The sequence below is a fragment of the Mustela nigripes genome, chromosome 1 (genome assembly GCF_022355385.1).
Source record: "Mustela nigripes isolate SB6536 chromosome 1, MUSNIG.SB6536, whole genome shotgun sequence".
Lineage (NCBI taxonomy): Eukaryota > Metazoa > Chordata > Mammalia > Carnivora > Mustelidae > Mustela > Mustela nigripes.
Window position 1 is genome coordinate 124,802,840 of NC_081557.1, and position 17,129 is coordinate 124,819,968.

Consider the following 17,129-nt stretch of genomic DNA (forward strand, 5'->3'; position numbering starts at 1 on the left):
AAACGTTGGCGAAATATACAAAGGAGGAAAGGCAGGTTTAAAAAAAAAAGTACAGTGCCCAGCACCGAGTGGGAACACGGTAAATACTGCCCTTATTGAACAAATGAAGTCGAATCCCAATTTGTCCGAAGTCCATAGCGTCAATATGGAAGGACATAACGTTAGAATGGCAACAATGGTTATTTCTGTGTGACGGGATCGAGGGTCAATTTTATATTCTTGCCATTTACCGGTATTCCTAAACTGTCACCATTAAAGACTCATCACAAAAAGAAAAAGGCAATAAAATTTAGACTAATTTTTTATCCCATGGCATTACTTTATTTCCAAATGTAAATTCTAACTCTGAGAACTCTTGGCTGATAATGATCCGGTTAGCTACATTTCCTGAGTAGGCTCCATGCTGGGCACTGTATTCAGTTGCTTTATGTCCATTATCTCATTTAACCCTTCTAATGACTCCAGACTCCGGGCGACAGATCGGATGATTATCTCCAGGAGTGGAAGCGAAGGCTAGGAGAGGTTAAATGATTCGCCCAAAGTCTTACAGCTACTAAAAGTCGTGGAACTGAGATTGTGACTGAGGTCTTTCCGACCGCACGCAGTGGGAGAGCCTAATCTACAGGCGACATGGCCCCCACTTCACAGGCTGGAACCATTGTAGAAAATCCATTCATATTTTCAGTCTCTGGTGAATGCAGCAGGAGTACCTATTCCCAAGACCACCGCCACTCTGCTGCTACGTAGACTCTGTTTACGAAATGTCTCAAAATTAAAGCACGTCAAATCAAAACAAAAGCGTGAATTCTTTGACGAAGGAAAGAAAATGGCCCACCGGGGAGGTGCAGAATAGAGAAAAGAAAGAGTACACCATTTGATAAAATTAAACTTGCATGAGCCTTTCTCACACTTCCCTTATCAAAAGCTCGAGTCGTAGCTCAACAGGTTAGGACACCATGAGTTTGAATAAAGTAGTAATTTCACACAACTGCTTTATTGTACTGGTTATTGATTTGTTCTGAAAGCATTCTGAGACCCCGCGACCCGCAAAGCCCTGGCAGCTCTCATCTGTAACACTGTCATGGCCGACCATCTGTATCATCAAGGCACCCAACTCATCTCCCTGTAGTTTCAGGGTCAGTAGTTCCTGCTATTGAAAACCCGGCTTTTTTTCCATGGGTTTATAAATAGGTTGTTTTATGTGACCCTGAGCTGAAACCAAGCTTACAAGGTGTCAGGCTAGATGCAAGTTTTCTGCTCACTGAAGCTTTAAATTTGCCAGACCTGATTTCTAAACACAGCGTAGGACACAGTAACGAAAACAAATTTTAGTTTTAAAGGCGTTCCCTTTGGAAGTCTTATCCTGCTAATGAAATCCACTTTGCAGGTGTAAAAGATGAGATTTTGCTTTGGGAAGAGGCCTTAGAGGATGAGGAGGGGAATGGAAAAACTAAGTAGGCTCAGTAAAATCCAACCGACCAGAACTCCTGGTTCAATGGATTCTGAAGACGAAGGGCAAGCGACTTCCGGGAGAAAAGGACAGAATACCAATTATACCATGGATTTAATTTTTCTTTTTCATCTTCTAAGCCAGCTCCTAAAATCAGGAGAGGTTCCGTCTGATATCACTTTTTTAGAGCTACAATTCTAAACAGTGATCACTGATCTAGTGAGAGGGATTAGGCTACAAGGTTTTGGGGAAAAAAGGAAATATCTTAAGTACGTACACACACTATGCTTCTTATGGCAGGAAAGTAACGTTATAAACAATGTCGACAGCCAAGCCTTACTGAAAATATCAGTGGGAAAATAAAGGTGTTCAAAGACAATTATCGAAATTAAATAACTACTATTGAACATTTCCTATGTCAGATACTTTGCTAACATTATCCCCTTAAATATCCGTGACAACTCTTCCAGACAAATATTATCATTCTTGTTGAACAGATGAGAAAATTGAGAGCCTAAAGTTCATTTGCTCAAGGCCACTTAGCTACTAAGCTGCACAATAAGATTTAAATGCAGGCCTATCAAATTCAAGAGCCCATGCTCTTTCGATCTCGTGATTTTCTTCTTTGAATTTCAGAGAAAGCCTGTATTAGTAATGGGGTCTGCCAGAAAGACTTCGAGGTGACTAAGTTTTCTCCATCTCACATAAGAGGGAAAGGCAGTTGTTTTTAATAAGACACTGAAACCAATGTCCTTAGATGTTTGGTAAGTGTGATCCTGGGAATTAGGACAGCACACACACAGACAGCCCACAGACAGACCCAGTCTTGCCAGGAATAGTCCCCCATGCCTCACACAGGGCAAAAGCTAGAGTCCAGTTGTCTTTCAAGGTCCTCACCCCTCCTACAAGAAGCCTCTGAGTGTTCCTGTAGGTCTGTAAGCTGGAGAGTAAAGCGCCAGCAGAAGAGGGTAGACCCCTCTTCGGAGCATGGGTCCAACAGGCTGGCTTGTACTGGTCTTTCCTGCTCCTTGCTCTTCCCCAAGTCTTCCTCCGAGCACCCAAAGCATGCGTTGCCATGCAAGGCCAACGTAGGCTGCTGCTCCCCAATAGGAAAGGGCCCTACTTTATGTCTACTCTTTGGATAGAGAAGCTTCTTTTTTCTTTTTCTTTTCTTTTTTTTTTTTTTTGAGAAGCTTCTTTTTGACTTTAAAAAGGAAGGAAATAGCATTACCAAGGAAAAGCTTTGCCACCTGCTTCTTTGGTGCTGCCTGACATGGGGACAATGAGCACTGCATTCCCTAAGCTCCACCGAGGGCCCCTCTCTTGCCTAGAGGCCTCCTGCACTGGACCGTGTGCAAGAGCTTGGGCTGTGCCTGCCTCTCCGTGAGGCCCGTCCGCAGGTGGCTTACCTTCATGTGGGATTTGAGATTGTCCTTGCGAGCACACCGGAATGGACAGAGCGGACACTGATGACTTTTTAAACCTGTGTGGATTACCATGTGCCGCTTCCAGTAACTCTTCCTTTTGATAACCAAACCACATATCGGACACTGGAAAGGCTTTCCGCTTTCCTCTTCGGAGGCTTGCAAGAGGGAGAAAGAGAGAAAAATTGAGGAAAACAAAAAGGTATACTGCAGCCAGCACTAATTCACATGCATCGTTAATAGAAAAAGCACTAAAAAGGATGTGGGGTTTCTCCTGGGCAATTCCAAGACTTGACCCACAAGGAAGTTTTATCACTGCTTTTCTTCAAGTAGGAACCCACCACGTGCATCTCGATATTTCCATGTAGGTTCCATCTTTCAAAATCTGACCATGCTGCCATGTGACGGTCTTACTTTCAAAAGCCATCCCACCGCTCCCCTTCCCCCTCCCCCCTCGACCTAGGAAGGCATCTGCAAAGGGGCTTTGCCTGGTCTGGCCTCGTTCAGCCCAGAAAAGCTTGACTTCGGGGGCTTTGTTTTCCTGAAGGAAACCACCAGACCGTATCAGATATGAGGCCATATCTGAATTCCTAAACTTAGGAAACAGCAAGAAATAAAGACAAATCAAATGGGACAGGCAATGATGCACGGCACTGCACTGAAAACTAAACAGCCATCATAAACCTCACCAACCGAACTCCAGGGGAGACCAATTTTTGGATCCCACCGTTGGCTTGTTTAGTTATGTCTTGTGCAAACGCTACTGCCAATCTGACCATCAACGGGTCTTGAGGTCGGGGTTTTTCGCCCACTTATTTCTATTCCTCTGGTTGTCACTAACAAGATCCACCACCTTCCTCTGCCCTGGGCCCCACCACCCGCCTGGGGAAGAGCTACAACAGGGCAGTCACAAATGCTTCCATTTTTTAGGAAAGCTAAAATAACGTCCTCCTCCCTGCCCCCAGAAAAGGCTCTCCATGGGGACACTGTGTTACTACCCCTCTGGTCTACCATGTTCCATAGCTCAGTGCCACACTAGCTTCTGCAAGCAGGGGACACAGAAAATTAAAATAAAGAGAGTTGAAGATTCAGACTTTCCTTTCTTCATCAGAAAGATGAGGGATCGAAATATTTCCAAACTGATTAAATAAGTCGAAATATACTCACAAAATAAAATATATGAAGCCATTCTTTAACACGAACTAGATCCGTAGATGCTGACATAGGAACAGGTCCAAGATTTAAGAGTTAGTGGATAAAGCAAGATAGGAATCTATAGGTCTAGGCTGATTCTATTTTTGTTTTCTAAAAAATGAGAATCAATGGTTGCTAATACAGTGAGGTGACAGGTTGACAGGAAACTTTATAAAGGATGGATCAAGCTGACAACACCTAAAGCCACTCATGGAGTTTAACAACACTGAGAGGGGATAGACATTGCAGACCTTCTGATACGCCAGCTATGAAATATTCCTACAAAAAATGTAATCAAGCCTCTAATTAGCTAGAAGTTTACCAGAAATACAGATGGTTAAAATAGTAACAACACGGGACGCCTAGGTGGCTCAGTTTTTTGGACGACTGCCTAGGGCTCAGGTCATGATCCTGGAGTCCCGGGATCGAGTCCCGCATCGGGCTCCCAGCTCCATGGGGAGTCTGCTTCTCCCTCTGACCTTCTCCTCGCTCATGCTCTTTCTCACTGCCTCTCTCTCAAATAAATAAACAAAATCTTAAAAAAAAAAAAAAATAGTAACAACACGGTAAACCCACATGCCCAAGGGGACAGAATCAGCCAAATACACAACATGGGAAATTCTACAGGACAGATGACAGTCTCTTCAAGGAAATGGTGCTAGGGAAAAGGACCCGGTTATAGAGACACACCAAACAAATACAAGGTGTGAAGCTGATTTTGATCCTAACTCAAACAAAGCAATTACAAAAAGACACTTCCGAGATAACGGAAGGAACACTGATTGTAACCCAGGCGTTCCATAAAATCATGAAATCATTGTTGATCCCGTTCGATGTGGTAAGAGTCACTGTGGTTATTATTATTATTTTTTTTCCCAAGTTGTTCTCTGGTGGGGATAGTATACAACGTAATACAGGCAATGGGTATCAGATCTGGGGCTTGGTTTTAAATGCTTGGGCAAAAACAGGGAGTAGAAAGAATGGGATGAGTAAATGAAACAAACAAAAAAATGATATCCTCTTATTTGTATGAAAATGGTATAGAAGCACACCCCAGAAACCATTAAGCAGTTCCCTTTGAAGAACTGTGAATTAAAAGGAAAGGGAAACTTTTGTTTTTATTTTAGATTCTTCTACACACACTAGATTTTTTTTTCATGCCCACATTACTTTTATAATTTTAAAAGGGTATGTTCTCATGTGTAAACTTTAAAATCATCTTATTATTTATTCATCAAGTCAACGGAGTCTCTGTATGCAAAAGACCACTTACCATGGATGGAACTAGAAGCGTTCTGGAATACGCATAGGGCATTCCAAAAATTCTGTTTTACTCTGACAGGTATAATAAGCAATATTGTTTACCCTAACCAAGCAACCTGAAAAAGAATCTGCTAAAAATGTGCCTTCAAGTCTGGAAATTTTTCTGTCACAAGCATTTCCTTTTCTGATTGGGGGATGGATGGGATTGAGGGTTCTTTCACTCTAGGACAAGCACACTTTGTAGAGGCCTATAAACATGCTTGTGCTTGGTTTTGTTTTTCGGAGGTTTTTTGTTTTTTGTTTTTTGTTTTTAACCTGCTTTTCGCTTTCCTGCTGTTTTTTGTTGATTGCCTCTGCTGACCTGGAGTCCTATCCCTAATGTGGCCTCTCATTTTCTATCCTTCATTGTCGTTTCTTCCACTCTGGTATCTTGATCACAAAGACTACACACTGAACAACAGATTTGAGAGAAAAGGCTGAACCAGGCCTCTAGGTGAGATGATTGTCATAAACCAGAGGGAAAAAAATGATAATGATGTCCATTTGGGGTTGTAAGAACATCAAAATAGTAAGAAAGACATATACAAACAGGCTGCCGCTAATACCCATTTTTCCCAGTATCTAACCCACAAACTGCCGAATTTTACAGAATTGTCTGGGAGAGCAGAGAAAAATGGAGATGTCCTCCACTGACCTGAGGTTTCATGACCCATCACAGGAAGGCAATAAAAAGACATTAACTGACAAAAGGAACATGGCCAGGACCCCCTGGACACCCTACTTTGCTTAATATGACCAATAGCTTCCTTATTTTTTCTGACACTGCCCACCCCTAGTGTGTATTACAGAGTACACTACATCAAATCCTGCATATTAGCATTTCATATAAATCTATTTTATTTTGGAGCTATGCTTCCCTAGTTTTCATTAATACCAAAAGACACACATATTGTGTACAAATTAGGATGTCCTTGGATTGACTGGGGAAAAAATCAGAATAGTCATAATGAAGAGAAACTGACAACAAAATATGTGTCAAAGTGCTAGACTATTAGAACGGTCTGAAATTTTTGACTAATCCTGGAGGAAAGGAAGAAGACAGAAGCCAAATGATAAAAATGACCATAATACAATGATCGATTTTCAAAGTTGGCCATTAACCTCCCCGGTAACGTCTGCATTTTTATTTATTAAATATTTTTTGATATTTTAGTAGGATGCCCTCCCTGTCTAAGGCAGGAAGTAAGGATGTATTCTAGTTTGGATGCCAAACTATTTTCAAGGAACTGACAGCTGTAAATTTCACTCAAATTTAGAGCCTAAGGAAATATGACCACTTCCTCAGACTGTACCACACATTCTTAGGGCGGTAGGATCGAAATGTTCATTATTTCACCTCGTTTACCACTGTCTCATAAGCAAATTCCCCTAAATATATCACTAGCTGGTTAATATCACCACAAACAAAACTAAATCCCACCAAATGCTAACAGACCCCGTAGCGTGGATAGCTGCTACTTTGCCTCTTTGGAGAAACACATTCTCCTTACAGACAACAGTATGATTGGAATAAGAGAGATAATAAATGTGTGTAAAATGCCTGTCACACAGTAAAGGAAAGCTACTGGTAGTAGCTGTTGCAATAGCAGTAGGGATGACAGGCTCTAGTCGTACCTTCCAAAGCAGGAAACTCACCAGGAGAGTAGACGTAAATTTAAAGAACTGACATCACATAAATACAGAGCTCAGGGCCTGGCCCAAAAGGGTGGTTTGTCACAGAAGCCTGAAGAAAATAACGGAGCAGGAGTCCACTATGCTACGCAGGTAGGATCCAGCTCAGCCGAGGCAGAACTCTGATGGTAAAATTCAGCTCAACAATGAAGAGAGGCGGAACAGACAGAAAGGGAGGAAGAGGGGGGCGGGGATTGGCTGGGGCAAGGCTAGAGGTCTTTACTTGTGTGTCTCCAGCACCCAGACAGTGCTAGGTATGATACACAAGTCAATCAATTGTTGGGCTGTAATGAGAGCAATTGGAGAGGGCTGGGTCAAGAAAGTATCAAAAAGTGAAATGAGTGCTGGAAATGGAAGAAAAAGGTACAGGAAGCTACCAGCAAGTCCCAGGAGACAAAATGTCAGCCCAAGAGTGCATGCTTTTCACGTAGCACGCCAATACATGTCTCAAATGAATGGGTGTGGAGAGATGTTCATGTACTTAGATCTTACTTATTTCCAAAACGAATTCGGAGCGGCTGATATTTAAAATGCATGCAGTATGACTACACCATTAGTAAGGTATAATGGTGAGTGTTTAAACTATTTACAACGGACAAGATCTGCCCAAGGCAGACATAATCTTGTGGGAGAGTTGAGGGTGAATTTTAAGAAGCAAGACAATTAATGCAAAATATAGGAAAAAAAAATGTGTTCGAGTTGACAGAGTTCAAGAATACGAAAGGAAAAGCAAGGAATCTTAACACAGGAAGGAATCTTGGAGATAATTCCCAACTAGCTCAGTCGATAGATGAGAAGATGAACTGAGGTGTAGGCTTAAAATCCCTCTGCTAGTTAGTGGCAGGGCTGGGATTAGAGCCAATATATTCACTTCTGGTTTGGTGTTCTACGCTGTTGTTACATATAATTCGTAAAGCAATAACAACACATATTGGGGGAAAAATATCATGGAGGCTTTCATTAATGACTTGCTTTAACTCAAGGTAGGTATTTTTAAAACCAATGCAACTGTTTTGTATGCCTTGAAACCAAACTTTTCTTTCTTAGATCCTATGTGGCAATCTGCAGAAAATCGAGCTAATTTGCAAGTAGTTTGTGGGTAGCATCTGTATACACATCTTACCAAACACATCAAAGGAATTCAAGATGCCAGGTGACCCTAGGTATGCATAACCCTCATCACCAACTCCACTCCAGGTCTACCAACCCACCAGTGCACATCTGTGCAGGATGACCTATCCTCCTTTCTAACAATATAAACGGAATTAATATCTTTTAATAGAATTGCATGGGCATGTCTCTCAAATGCTACTTCCAGGTGTAAAAAACTATGCTGGCAATGAATATCACTGGTTTTATCTGCTGTTATTGACTTGCATGTTACTAATGCATATTGTAACGATTGCTAAGTATTCAAGAAAACTAAGAAGTTTTAGATATTCGGATTATCAAGACTAGAAGCAGTCTGAGTTTAAAGCGCTGGGGTAATATAATTGAGGTCAGTGACAGATAGTTCTGAATCTTGATTAAAAAGAATCTTGATTAAAAATCTTGAATTTTCTAAGCAAGTTCCTGTCTTGTGATCATTCCCAGATTATGGCTCTAAAAACCATGGACCTAATGGGAGTAGAGGAGGAGGTTACCTCACTTTCTGGACTTTCTAGGGCTTTGCAATAAATTTTAATAACATCACATAAATACGAAAGAAAACAGTACCCAGAACGTTTCTCTCTCTATTGACCCAGGAACTATTCTTAGCCTTCAGTGGTATGACACCAGCTTTCTTCTAAGCATATTTAAATTTTATTCAGTAAAATAAGATGTTTTGGAAACCCTCTCTCCAAAACTCTCCTTGTTATTTCTTTTAACTAGGAGTCTGGCATCCTGGGAATCTTGGTGGCCGTTTATAAGAAACTTTGTCTTTAAAATAAAAACCATTTATTTTATTCTGAGAGGCAACCAACAGTAGCTTCAAAGAGAATTGAGTCAATGTGTGACATTTATCTTTATAGCAAACGGACATAATCTTCTCTCTCCCGTGTCCCCTTTCAGAGGAACAGTGCAGCATGTGCTGGGGCGCGGGGTCACATGAAAGAAACCTCCTCCTCAAGTGTCACTTCTCTCTTGCAGGGGGGAAAGGCTACTGAGTGGTGGGCTCTTTAAAGGAATTAAATACACCATGACCTGGCAACAACTGAATCCTGTTCAAAAAAGAGGAATAAGGTCAGACCTAAAAGACACTTTTTTTTTCCCCCCATGGTTTGGACTTCCCTTGACCTGAAGAAGGTCAAAGAAATGCTGGTGTCTAAATTACTCAATACAGGATTGACTTTTCTAGCACATCTCTCTTTGTAACTCCAGAATCTACTTTCTATGCCCTTTTTGCAACATTTTGGGAAACAGTTTTAAATATAAGCACGGCTTGAAACCAGGATGGTGTGTTATCTTTAAGGATCTTTTTTTGCAGGCTATTATTTGTTTATTTAAATGAATAATAGGCAACACACACCCTTCCCTGCTGCAAGAAGCCAGCCTACCTATCTATTGTGAATTCAACTAAGATTTCTTTCTAAGGTAAAGAAAAAAAAAAAGAAAAACAAAATAACAGAGAGAGAAATGTTCAGAAACATGGGTGACAGCTCTCACCACATTCTCAGAATGCTTTCTTGGTAAAGAATGACATCTAGATTCAAATTACCTCTGAATCTAGCCCTGGATTGCCCTAAAACCAACAGTACAGTGTATAGAAAGGGAAGCAGGGGGGCAGAGGGCAGATGGAGAAGACCCACCTTTCCCTTCCACTCCTCAGATTCAAAAATTGGTAAGAGCAACCAAACCATCTCTCCACAAAACGAAGACAAATAACAGAATGGAATAGTTCATCCACTCCTCCGTAACCCGACACCTAGCCAGCATGCCAGGAAGGGACGACAGGTTTTAACCTAGACTTGCTACAGAGACTCCCCTTCCCCAACCGCCAACCCACACGGTCAGACACAGAACTGGAATTTAGGATGCGTCCCATGGACACACGGAACATTTTTCAAGGGACTATGTCAAGAGCCCTCGTGTCTGTCCTCACAGCGCTATTCCCGCGTGTGTGAGCTTTACACAATGAGTGACTCGTCAAGTGGGGCTGCTTCAGCAGCGCTCGGATGGTGCCGAGGGGCACGTGGAGAACAGGGGCCTCAGGGTACCAGTCAGTCCGCAGGGGGTTGCAGAGACTCAATCAAGGGAGTAGTTCCTTTCCCCCCATCTTTCAATTTGTGAATACTCGTCGATTAAAATAGTCAGGGTTTTGGCAGTAGAAATATTTAGCAAAAGGAAAAGAAAAAAATGATTGTTGGTAGGTCCATGTAAAATTCTGCTTAGAAGCTCTTTGAGATGTTGGTGTGAATTAAATGCATTTAAACCATAAAGGGAAGAGATCTTTTCCCTTGGGTGTATATCCTACAATAAAACAGGCAAAAAGTCTCCTGTGCACTGGAAGTTCATGACCTCTTTTACAACTTTACATGCATCTAAGCACTTGAGTAGAAAAAAAAAATTACACTTCACCTCTACTGTTCATTATACCCAAGACACTTCACAGTGATAAAGCTGCTACAATTTACATCAGGAGCCACAGTTTTATCAGTTACCTCTTTCTGAGTCTTCAGTCAACTAACACTGATTATTAATTTTGTATAACCTTTTCCAAGTAACTTATGTCCACATGAATTTATAGTGTAAACATCATAAACACATTAATTCAACAACCATGTATGAAGAATACTTATAAAATTACATGTTACATATAGCCATGCCTCTCTTTCTGCTGCTACACGTAAATGAAATTTCTCTAAATGAGGAGTGATTTATTCCATTGCAAAATTACCCAGCTTCCTTTGCTCTTCTCCTGGTTTCCTAATTTTAGCCATTCCTCTCTTTATCTCACCAGATGGCAGGTAAGAAGTGAGGAGACATGAAACTCAGAATTGGTAAACATTTTAGGATTTTATGGACACTTCAGAAACTCTGGAGTGAATGGTTTGGATCATTCAGAGTCATAAAAGTTCCAGATATCCATTTTCCTAGTTCTATTCTGCTGTTTACACAAGTTTTAAAATAATTAGAATTACCGCATATAGCCCACTCAGCAATTTGAATGGAAATTTGTCATAAGTGCGTCAAATTGATGCTAGCTGCGATGGTTCAATTATTTGCCATTCTAAGCACTCTTCATCAATGTGGCTGCAAATAATCCAAAGTTGGCTAGACACACACAATGGCAGTGTTTATACTGACGAGGACACACATAGCCTACTTCCTGTTCCAGTCTGACAGGATATCCTTGGGAGACATCTGAAGCTCCATACATCCATCCCAGTACCGTGAATTTATCATACACACAATTTAAAAACAAACCGGTACAAGAAGTGATGCTTCCACTGTGAGAACACAAGTGACTAAATCCCTCCCTCGGATGAACAACTTGTGAATGTCAAGGCTCCACAAGACAAGCGACTCCTCCTTTGGAAAGACTGCCCTCACACACACAAAAAAACTTATGATTCAAATTTTCCACATGCACATTCCTTCAGAATCTGATTGGATTTGAATTTAAAAAAAAAAAAAAGCATTTGCAGGAAATGCTTTGATTATGTCTGAATGACAATATTTTTTACAGTTCTTATATGACAAGAAATTACAGAAGAACAGGATAAGTGGGAAAGGCTTAAATTCTGCACAAATAAATAACAAAAATGCTAACATAAAAGTGTATAGTGTGATAAATTAGGGCAGAGTAGTTACTGTATACAAAAGTCCATTTGTGATGGGAGGCAGCAGGAGGGTGGGCTCTCCCTTGTCCACTGTTTCAAAAGCAGCGGGTTTTTTTTCTCCCCCTATGTTCAATGATGCCATGCACTCCATGACAAAGATGCTTTGATCTTCTCCCATTAAATATGTCTCGTATGGACCTAGCCTGCACTTGGTAAGAAAAAAAAAAAAGATCATTTATATGAAAGGGAGGAGTACTGCACGTCTCTAAGATTATTCATTACCTTTCAAAAATGAAGCTATTTGTGAAGTCTTTGTATAATACATACATGAAAGCCCACTACACTGCTTACTTAAAGTATTTTCTTGTGCTCCTGCTTTTTTATTCCTGCCTCAGATCAGACGGGAAGCCCAACCGAAGAAAGCAGGGAAGAAGACATGGCAATTTACAGTGAAAAAAGGAAAAGAAAAAGAAAAAAACCTTACACGATGGTTGAAATAAAAGATTCCATACCTGAATTGGAGGGTTTAGAAACTCTTCCCTTAGGAACGGGGAGTAACAATAACTCCAAGGACTGTGGCGGTGGTGGCGGAGGCGGTGGGGGCGGTGGCGGAGGGGGCGGGGTGACTTTTTCTTGCTTCTTGTCGGAAGGCGGTGGCGGTAGAGGGTCCTCAGGCACCAGTGACGATTTCTCAGCCAGAAGACTCCCCGCAGCCCTTGCGGCCACCTCTTTCAGAAGGGCGGCGGAGGAGGTCATGGAAGCCAGGGAAAGGAAGGAGCTGGCGGGAGGCGGGTGCTCCTGACCAGGAGTCAAGCTTCTCTCACTGACTTTCTTGGATAAGGCTGCCAAGGTGGAACTGGCAGACTGGGAGCTAAAAGGGGAGGAAAAGGACTCGAATCGCATGGTCTCCTCAGTCCTGGTGAGAGATTTGTCCTGCAGAACGGCATTGGCTGCAGCTTTCAGTTTTAGGATGGCTGAATCCGGGGACAAGCCGCAGGTGGTGGTTGAGTTGGACAACCACTTACCTTGATTCCATAGAAAACGGTTACTTGGAGTGTATTGGTCATTCTGTTCCTGCTTCTCAGCCAACTTCCTGGCAAGAACACTGAGCTGTTGGGCATGGTGGGACGGTGGGGAAAAGGAGAGATTCGAGCCCACGTTTACCGGGGACTCCACCCTGCCATTGGCCGTGGCTGTGGCATCGAGTTTGAGGGAGCCGGCCTCCAGCAGCCGCCTCAGGTTGCTGCTCAAGGGCTTCGTGGAGCCCGGGGGGTCATCTTCACACAAAGAAGACACGCCAGGGGAGAGGTGGTCTTGACACTGCAGTGAGTCTCGCAGGACCTCACCGTCAAGTCCCACCAGCTCCAACGTGTGACTGCTGGGGGTCGCGCTGCCCAAGGAGGTGTCGGGGGAAGTGGACTGCTCCCGGATCCGGTCCTCCAGAGACAACTTATAGTTCTCCTGAACTTCTCCATAGGATGCTTCTGACGGAGTCTCTGAAGAGTTTCCATACCAGTGCTCTCCTTCACTGAGCTCTCCCTCCGCCTCTTCCAGCCTACTAACATCTGGGGGAATTAAGAAGATCAGGTTTACTCCCGAGTGAGCGCCGAGTAAGTCTGAAGACATTCAGACCGAGTTGACGACATGCCTCCTCTTCCCCTCCCCCCCGCAAGAACCACAAGAAAGACAGCAACAACCTTACTAGAATGTCAGGTGCTGAGTCAGACAGTCTTGGCATTCGCCTGGAAGAAGGTAAAATACTAAACAGGCAAAGGTAAAAACACACCCACCTACGAAACATATTCATCTTTCTATAATTACAGCAGACAAGCTGAAAGGGAGAGGGAGGGTGGGGAGAAAAATGCATCTGGTAAAAAAGGAACTGCATGGAGAGGCTGCTATTCTCAGTGGTGGGAGAAACGGAGAGAAGTTTGCTCCCTTGTGAAAAAAAACACCAACATGATCCCTTTAGTGTCCCATCACAGTTAGAGAGAGGCAGCCTGGCAGGGTGGGAAACTGCTGTCTGTGAGGTACAAGACAGTGGGAAGCTCGCTTCCCCGCCTTCTGATTCCATGACCTCAGGCAAGTCGCTCAGCTGGTTTGACAGAAGACGCAACTGAATTTTTTTTTTTTTTGAAAAGTTCACCCCAAAATGTAAATAATACCTGCTGTTATATATTGCAACTTCACCCAGTTGTTAGGAAGTTTAAACCATAAAGCACGTGACTGTGATCTGCAGATGCTCAAGTTCTCTACGAAAATCAGACCCCGTGAGCAAACACCATTCACATTACTGATTCCTTCAAGTGACGATGTTGCCCAGGTCATGCACGTCACTTCTTTGAGAGCCCTGGCTTGCAATTGCCAGCATGCCTGCCATCCTGACACAGGCAATGATTAGGAATTTGTTCCCTTACTCTACTAAGAGTCCCCTTTAACGATCTACCCACCACCACCACCCCAAGCCCTGCTCAGTCAGGACTTCCTGTCACGCCAAGAGCACCGGGAGGTCTGTCATTTTTCTACCTTGGCTCAAGACAGTCCTCCTATCGGGCATGTCCTTGTTTCCCCCAGAAAACCAGCCTATTTATCCTTCAACTTCCCACCTCAAAAGTTTCTTCCTTGTGATTCTCTATGAACTCTCAAAATGAATCTCTCCTTCTCATTCGTTCATTCACTTATCCAACCAATAATTGTGAAGTACCTACAGCCTGCCAGGCATTGTTCTAGATCATTCTAGATTGGACCACATTGAACAAAACAAAGATCCAGCCTTCTTGAAGCTGACATCCCAGTGGAAGAAGATAGATGTCACACAAAACTTAAAAACTAGTGAGTCACAGAGTCATAGAGTAAGCCAGAGCATGATGAGTGCTATGGAAAAAGATACGTAGCAGGACAAGGAGGTTTGGGGGTAATGAGGAGGAGGGGAGTTTTGATCTTAAATGAGATGCTCAGACAGGGGCTTTGTGGAGGTAGGGACATCCGAGCAAAGATGGAAGAAGTGAGCAATTGTTCGGGCAGCTGTTCTACCTCTGGGAGAACGCTCCAGGCACAGGGAGTCTCTGTAAAGTCCCTGATGTGGGGTCACGCCGGGTGTGTTCGGGACACAGTACGGGGGCCAGTGTGGGCTGAGTGGAACGTAAGGGTCAGAGCAGGAGGAGAAGAAGTCAGAGAAATACCATGAGAAAGAAAGAGGGATGGGGGAGAGTGAGGGTGGGTGGGAGTGTGTGGAGGGGCAGCAAGGCCAGGCAGACCTGTGCAACGCTGTAAACTGCTGAAAGGTCTTCTGCACCTGGTGAAACTGGGAACCACAGAGGGCTTTGATAGGATGTGACTTGGATTTTCAAAGGCCTCTTCTGGCTGCTGTGTGGGAAAGAGGCTGTAGGCCCAAGGGTGGAAGCGGGAAGACCAGCTACGAGGCTGGAACCCAGGGGAAGGAGGACAGTGTGAAGTTCAGCTCAAGGGGACTGCCAGCGGTGAGAAGCAGCCAGACTCTGTGCATCTTCTGAATGCAGAGCCCACGTTCCCGTGTTTTGTTTCTATTGATTCTGTATCATTCTAAATTACCTATTATCAGGGCATCTTCTAGAAGGTAAGTGGTGGTGTTCCTCGGAGGCAGATAGGAGCTGTATCACCCGCACATCCCTCACTGTGGCTAGCACAATGCGTGGACCCAGGAGAGTTCAATGAACGTTCAGGGACTGAGCCCAAACTCCGCATTGTGCCAAGTTTTGCTCTATAACATGCTGTTTCTTTTCTGAACAGAAGTAGCTAGAACTAGTAATGCATGAGCTACAAGCTAATACATTGATCTTCCCGTGCTATTTAGAGAAGAAATGTCACAAATGACAAATTCTCTTTCCCTAAGCTAAAGTTCTGCAACTCCTTCCTGAGGTGCTTTATTAAATTATCAAGAAAATGTAAAATATCAAATGGAATTTGCTGGAAAAAGGCAGATTAAATTGAATTTTCTCTGTTAAAAACAGTCTGGTTCCTTGTGATTTGCCACATTTCCTTCTTCCCACTCGATTTCAACATTTTTCATCTTTGCTCCAACCGGCAGGACCCTGAACTACTCGTCTCCCAGTGGCTTCCCGAAGAGATGCTTTTTACCAAACACCAAGCAGTCAACATCAATTTCAACAAGAGGGCTAATTTCAAGTTCCTTTGGCAAACCACCTTTCCTGATTTCAGTTTAAATATCCCATCCTTCAGAAAAATCACATGGGAACTGTCCTGTAAATAGTAAGAAAAGTAAAGGATTTAAAAATCACTACACTAAGAACAGGTGACTATCTCCTCCAAGAGTCTCTTTCTCTGATCTTTATTGACACTCACTCAAAGAACATAGGAAAATAAATGATTCAAAAGTAAATAGTTCTGGGTTATAGTTTTGTCATACGAGAGTAGCTCCAGAGAGTCAAGACTGGTCTAGAACCAATGTGGTAAGTGCCGGAGAACAAGGTACATAAAGCCAGGGTTTTTAGAACCACAAAAAATCATAACCACTTGGCCAAGGCTTGTCATTTCACGGAGACTGTTAAATACTCTGAGGGGCTACCTGCTGGGAACAAAGACACATGGCTACCTACTGCTAATACTAGAATCAAGAACCCAAATCTCACAACACCTGGCCAGTGCTTCTCTGCACAGCCTCACTGAGCCATCTGCCAGATGCCCCTGAATAGCAACTTCTGGTGAACTTGGAGCAGCGGCCCTCCCAGCCCGGTCATGCATCCTTCCACTCTCTTGAAACAGAGGGGACCAAGAGAATTCCCATAGATAAGGACGGTATTCAGCCCTTATCTTGAGATACACCATTAAGAGGTAAGTATCCATTATTCCCATACTCTAATCTCTCCATTCCCTCCCTGCAGCTTCTTTGTTGCCCTGGTCAAAAACTGATTCACATGCCTCAAGGATTCAGCACATCAACGGGGCAAAGCCCCAAAGACAAAGCTGAATTTCCTACCCCCGCCACAGCCTCCGTGAGCAAGAACATTCCCCTTCCAAAAGTTCTGAGGTGGTGAGAGCATCAAAAGCTGGAGTCGGCCATTCAGGCTCTAATCCTATCAAACAGTGATAAGGAGATCCCAACCTCTCGGAGGAGACAAACAGCCGATACCTACATTTCTGGCAACGTTCCCAATTCTTTCAAAAACAGAAGCTCCAAACAGGCAAACAAAGCATTTCTTTAAACAGACCAGTTTCCATCCTCTGAAATACCTGGATATTTCTCAACCATCGAATCCTCGGTTCTTTGTGGACATGGCCGAGAGACACTCTCTTCTGGGCTGCAAG

At 43.2% G+C, this 17,129-nt stretch overlaps 1 protein-coding gene across 5 annotated transcripts in view; it reads right to left on the minus strand.

Moving 5' to 3' along the window:
* Nucleotides 1-17,129, minus strand: part of ZNF827 (zinc finger protein 827) — a 166,302-nt gene that overhangs the window by 122,277 nt on the left and 26,896 nt on the right. For all 5 annotated transcript variants that reach the window (XM_059373278.1, XM_059373286.1, XM_059373302.1 and 2 more), the window contains exons 2-3: nucleotides 12,338-13,390; nucleotides 2,860-3,032 (exon numbers count right to left, since the gene is read on the minus strand). In XM_059373278.1, coding sequence (XP_059229261.1) covers nucleotides 2,860-3,032; nucleotides 12,338-13,390 — 1,226 coding nt within the window. The remainder of the gene's footprint in view (nucleotides 1-2,859; nucleotides 3,033-12,337; nucleotides 13,391-17,129) is intronic.